Below are 6488 nucleotides of genomic sequence, written 5' to 3' on the forward strand. Positions count from 1 at the left end.
CCACACATGCAATTGGCATGGTGACTGCAAGAATGTCCACCAGAGCTGTTTCCAGAGAACTCAATCTTTATTTCTCGACCTAAGCCGCATCCAACGTCGTTTTAGGTTTGCTGATGTCAACTTTGTTAACCCGAGTGCCCCATGGTGGCGGGAGGGTTATGGTATGGACAGGAATAAGCTATGGACAATGAACACAATTGCATTTTATCAATGGCAATTTGAAAAGCACAGAGATACAGTGACGAGATCCTGAGGCACATTGTCGTGCCATTCATCTGCCGCCATCACCTCTTTGTTTCAGCATGATAATGCACAGCCCCATATTGGATCTGTACACAATTCCTGGAAGCTAAAACATTTCCCAGTTCTCTCATGTCCTGCATACTCACCAGACATGTCACCCATTGAGCATGTTTGGGATGCTCTGGATTGAAAGTGTACGAAAGCGTGTTCCAGTTCCCGCCGATATCCAGCAACTTGGCACAGCCATTGAAGAGGAGCGGCAGAACATTTCACAGGCCACAATCAACAGCCTGATCAACTCTATACGGAAGGGGATGTGTCGCGCTGCATGAGGCAAATGGTGGTCACACCACATACTGACTGGTTTTCTGATCCACGCCCCCCCCCCCCCCCCCCAAAAAAAAGAAGGTATCTGTGACCAACAGTTGCATATCTGTATTCCCAGTCATGTGAAATCCGTAGACTAGGGCCTCATGAATTCATTTCAATTAGTTGATTTCCTTATGAACTGTAACTCAGTTCAATCTTTGAAGTGGTTGCATGTTGAGTTTATATATATTTTGTTTCAGTGTACTTTGCTGTCATTCTGTCTGCAGAGGTCGAGACTGTGTTACACTGTTGCTATCACCATATCTCCTCTCTCCAGACTGTCTGGCTGTAACCTCACATATGAATCCTGTGAGATTCTGGCCTCAGCTCTGCAGACACCAAACTCCCCCCTGAGAGAACTGGACCTCAGCTACAATGACCTGGGAGACAGAGGAGTGGAGCTGCTCTGTGTTGGACTAACCAGTCCACTCTGCAACATACAGACACTAGTGTGAGTTAAATATCTTCAGTATGACTTATTATGTGGATGTTTTAAACATGTGTTAATCATGTGCTCCTCTGCCCTCTAGTCTGGGTCAGTGTGGTCTGACAGAGGGTTGCTGTTCACATCTGGCCTCAGTCCTGAGTTCACCCAACTCACAACTGAAACAACTGGAGCTGAGAGACAATGACCTGCAGGACTCAGGAGTTACACTGCTGTCTGCTGGACTGGAGGATCCAGACTATAAACTACACACACTGGGGTAAGTACAGCTGTTTCAGTCAGGTCGGTACTGAGCTGAGTTACACTGCTGTCTGATGGACTGGAGGATCCAGACTGTAAACTACACACACTGGGGTAAGTACAGCTGTTTCAGTCAGGTCGGTACTGAGCTTAGTAAAACCAAGACTCTGAAAATCGAATATTTCATCACAATGTTTGTGTCATGGACAAATGTATTGGTGTCCTAAAAGATGATTGACACCAGTACACCAACCTAGACAGCTGTTGTGTCTCTCTGTAGGCTGTCTGGCTGTCTGGTCACAGGGGAGGGCTGTGCTGCTCTGTCTTCAGCTCTGAGGTCAAACCCCTCCCACCTGAAAGAGCTGGACCTGAGCTACAATCACCCAGGAGACTCTGCAGGGGTACTGCTTTCAGCTGCTCTGGTGGATCCTGCATATAAACTGATGACGCTGAAGTAAGTCAGAATAGATGTCCCCAATAGTGTGAGAAGCGGTCGTGTCATACAGGTACAATACCAATGATGTGAACCCTTTGGAATTACCTGGATTTCTGCATCAGTTGGTCATAACTTTTCATCTGATCTTCATCTAAGTCACAACAATAAACAATCAGTGTGCTTAAACTAATAACACACAAAGTATTGTACTTTTCTTGTCTCTATTGAATACATAATTTAACCATTCACAGTGTAGATTGGAAAAAGTATGTGAACCCCTAGGCTAATGACTTCTCCAAAAGCTAATTTGAGTCAGGAGTCAGCTAACCTGCAGTCCAATCAATGAGACAAGATTGGAGATGTTGGTTAGAGCTGCCCTGCCTTATAAAAAACCCTCACAAAATTTGAGTTTGCTATTCACAAGAAGCATTGCCTGATGTGAAACATGCCTCGAACAAAATAGATCTCAGAAGACCTAAGATTAAGTATTGTTGACTTGCATAAAGCTGGAAAGGGTTACAAAATTATCTCTGAAAGCCTTGATGTTCATCAGTCCACGGTAAGACAAATAGTCTGTAAGTGGAGAAAGTTCAGCACTGTTACTACTCTCCCTAGGTGTGGCAGTCCTGCAAAGATGACTGCAAGAGCACAGCACAGAATGCTCAATGAGGTTAGGAATAATCCTAGAATCCTAGAATCCTAGAGTGTCAGCTAAAGACTTATAGAAATCTCTGGAACAGGCTAACATCTCTGTTGACGAGTCTGAGATAAGTAAAACACTAAACAAGAATGGTGTTCAAGGGAGGACACCACGGAAGAAGGCACTGCTGTCCAAAAAATATTGTTGCTGCACATCTGAAGTTCGCAAAAGAGCACCTGAATGTTCCACAGCGCTACTGTCTAAATATTCTGTGGCCAAATGAAACTAAAGTTGAGTTGTTTGGAAGGAAGGAACACACAACACTATGTGTGGAGACAAAAAGGCACAGCACACCAACATCAAAACCTCATCCCAACTGGAAAGTATGGTGGAGAGAGCATCATGGTTTGGGGCTGCTTTGCTGCCTGATGGCCTGTACAGCTTGCTATCATAAACTTGGGAATTAATTTTTCCGTTGATCAAGACATTTTGCAGGAAGGCTATCTGTCCGCCAATTTAAGCTCAACAGAAGTTTGGTGATGCAACCGGGCAATGACCCAAAACACAGAAGTAAATCAGAGTCCTGACCTCATCCCGATTGAGATGCTGTGGCATGACCTCAAGAGACCGGTTCACACCAGACATCCCAAGAATATTGCTGAACTTAAACGGTTTGTAAAGAGGAATGCTCCAAAATTCTTCCTGACCGTTGTGCAGGTCTGATCCGCAACGACAGAAAACATTTTGGTCAGAGGTTATTGCTGCCAAAGGAGCTTCAACCAGTTATTAAATCCAATCGATAGTCTCAGAGTTGAACAATTTTCCAACCGTTCAGCCAAAACTACAGCTGTATGGTCTCCGTGGCCTCTAGAGTTGTAGTTCTTAACCATTTCAACATGTAGCGTCAGCTCCATATTTTTCTAGTCTTATCCTCTGGTAGAGTTGTAGTATAACCAGCGTCACCCGCCATGTTTTGGTCTTAGAAAATTTGACCATTTGCAACCTTAGCTTACACCGTGGTTTGCGTGGTCTTGTGTGAATTGCGTCACGGGGGGCTTTTATACTTGAGTAGAAAAAGGGCGGGTCTCATCGTGTTTGTGCCCACCTGGGCGTGGCTACTTGACTGTGCATAAATTACCGTAAAACAACCAATCATCATTTAGAAGACTGAATCACATTGTTATCTTTTTCAAAAGTATTCTTCTACTTATTCATCCATCTTATACAACATTCAGAAGTAAACCTGACAGCTGGGAAAATGTACACTTTTTAATAAGAGATATAGTAATGTGTGTTTCCTGTCCTTCGTGAGATCACCAAATGAAACACACACGCAACATGACCGTCTCTTAAGTGTCCACGGACCATTCCCACATTCTCAAAAATGGAAATATTGTTTAATTCTCCCATTCTGGGGATTAGGAGTTTCTAAAGAGAAGTTCTTTGTTCTCCATGGGCTCTCTTACTCCTCTTTCCCCAAGTTCTTTGTTCTCCATGGGCTCTCTTACTCCTCTTTCCCCAAGTTCTTTGTTCTCCTCTTACTCCATACTCCATGGCAGCGAAGAGAGAGAGAGCTCTCTTACTCCTCTTTCCCCAAGTTCTTTGTTCTCCATGGGCTCTCTTACTCCTCTTTCCCCAAGTTCTTTGTTCTCCATGGGCTCTCTTACTCCTCTTTCCCCAAGTTCTTTGTTCTCCTCTTACTCCATACTCCATGGCAGCAAAGAGAGAGAGAGAGTTTCTAGCAGGAATTTAAGACCGTTTTAAAACCTGATGTGGGAGAGAGAGTGAGAGGGGAGCCACGATATACACCCCAAAAGGGACACATCGTGACAATGGTGTGTTCAATAAATACATGAAAACGTATAATTGTTTGTGTGTTATTAGTTTAAGAAGACTGTGTTTTGTCTATTGTTGTTTAAATGTGATGACCAATTTATGCAGAAATCCAGGTAATTCCAAAGGGTTCACATACTTTTTCTTGCCACTGTATGTAGGTTCAGTAACATGAGGACGTGATGGTAGAATTTAAGGGGAAGTTTACTCAGCAGGCTGAGCACTCCAAAACAGCATACATCATCACCACATGAATACTCTTCTTCTGCATCTCTGATATCCTGTTGGAAATGTACTCCGTTCTGTATGCAGTAGGTAGGATAGAATACCTGTATGTCTCTAGTAATGAATTGTACTCCGTTCTGTATGCAGTAGGTAGGATAGAATACCTGTATGTCTCTAGTAATGAATTGTACTCTGTTCTGTATGCAGTAGGTAGGATAGGATACCAGTATGTCTCTAGTAATGAACTTGGATAGTGCACCAGAACACAACAATATGGTTTAAATGTTGACTGCTTCATTAGGTCTTTGTCAGTCAATAACCTGTTTCTCCTACAGTGTGGATCATGGTGGAGAGTGCAGGCTGAAATCAGGGCTGAGGAAATGTAAGTCTCTTTGATCTTAATTAACTGTATATTCAGCTCTATAGTAACTAATCAATACATGCACTGTAACTACAAAACAACATTTTATATGAAGATGTGGTTTGATTAAACTCTCTTTTTGTCTACAGATGCCTGTCATCTCACCCTGGACCCAAATACAGTAAACCCACACCTGCTACTGTCTGAGGGGAACAGGAAGGTGACATTGGTGGAAGAGAATCAGCATTATGAAGACCATCCAGACAGATTTGATTGTCTTTTCCAAGTTCTCAGCAGAGAAGGCTTATCTGGATCTGGAGGTCGTTATTACTGGGAGGTGGAGAATGATGGTGACCAGATTTACATCGGTGTGGTGTACAAAGGAATGAAGAGGAAGGGAGATGAGGATGACAGTTGGATTGGACTCAATAGGAAGTCCTGGTGTTTATTCTGCTCTGATAGTGGTTATGACTTTTACCATCCTGGAGTCAGTGTCAGAAGATCCATCTCGGATCCTGTTCCTAACAGAGTTGGAGTGTATCTGGACTGGTCAGCTGGTACTTTGTCCTTCTATAGTGTGTCCTCCTCTGGTACACTTACACACCTTTACACAGAACACACCAGATTCACTGAACCCCTCTATCCTGGGTTTGGGTTTGAGGTTTCCTCCTCCTCAGTCACTCTGTGTCAGATAGATGATCAACACAATCAAAGGTGAGTCATAAATCTAGGTAACAATCATTCTAGGTAACATAATAACAAAATCCTCATGAATCATCCTACCAGGAATCAAGTTAAGACCCAGATTCAGACACATTGACTTGACAATGGTTTAATAATCCAACAGGGGCAATAGACAGGTCAAGGCAGGCAGGGGTCAGTAAACCAGAGGTGGGTTAAAGGTACAGGTTGGCAGGCGGGGTCAGGGACAGGGGCAGCCAGAGTGGTCAGGCAGGCGGGCTAAGAGTCAAGGGTCAAAACCAGAAGTGCGAGAAAAAAGAGAGACTGGGAAAAGCAGGAGCTGAAAGCAAAAAACGCTGGTTGACTTGACAAACAAGACGAACTGGCATCAGACAAACAGAGAACACAGGTATAAATACACTGGGGATAATGGGAAAGATGGTCTACACCTGGAAGGGGGGGTGGAGACAATCACAAGGACAGGAGAAACAGATCAGGGTGTGACACATCCGTCAGTTTAAGATAGTTATATCTGTATTTCAATCCACCGCATCCACGGTGAAAGGTGGCAGAGCAGGGCGTTTTGTCAGGGGACTCATCTGAAGTCAGAACTGTCGACTTCTGTTTGTAGCGTCAGAACCGGATTGGCTACAAACTCACCTGACCCCACAATGGAAAGGGGAGATGCTCACGAACACGACGGCTTCCATTTGAAGGTAGTGTTGTGCCTAACCCCCAAAAAGGGGTTAATCACTATGTGTAAAACATATTTCCAAAGCTTTCTTATATCTCCTACATGTAGGATAGACACTTTTTTGTGTTCTTCAATGTGTTTCTATGGGCTTAGATTAGTAGTAGTTCTATTAGTAGTAGTTCTATTAGTAGTAGTTCTATTAGTAGTAGTTCGATTAGTAGTAGTTCGATTAGTAGTAGTTAGATTAGTAGTAGTTCTATTAGTAATAGTTCTATTAGTAGTAGTTCTATTAGTAGTAGTTCTATTATTAGTAGTTCTATT

General features: G+C 43.3%; 1 protein-coding gene across 1 annotated transcript in view; it reads left to right on the forward strand.

The window, feature by feature from the left end:
- LOC129846391 (NACHT, LRR and PYD domains-containing protein 3-like) overlaps positions 1–5718 on the forward strand; it is a 22100-nt gene extending 16382 nt beyond the window's left edge. The window contains exons 5-9 of the mRNA XM_055914319.1: positions 890–1063; positions 1143–1316; positions 1578–1751; positions 4767–4813; positions 4942–5718. Of these exons, the coding sequence (XP_055770294.1) occupies positions 890–1063; positions 1143–1316; positions 1578–1751; positions 4767–4813; positions 4942–5510 (1138 nt within the window). The 3' untranslated portion in view covers positions 5511–5718. The remainder of the gene's footprint in view (positions 1–889; positions 1064–1142; positions 1317–1577; positions 1752–4766; positions 4814–4941) is intronic.
- Positions 5719–6488: the final 770 nt, after the last annotated feature.

This window comes from Salvelinus fontinalis, unplaced genomic scaffold (assembly GCF_029448725.1).
Source record: "Salvelinus fontinalis isolate EN_2023a unplaced genomic scaffold, ASM2944872v1 scaffold_0521, whole genome shotgun sequence".
In the NCBI taxonomy this organism is placed as follows: Eukaryota; Metazoa; Chordata; class Actinopteri; order Salmoniformes; family Salmonidae; genus Salvelinus; species Salvelinus fontinalis.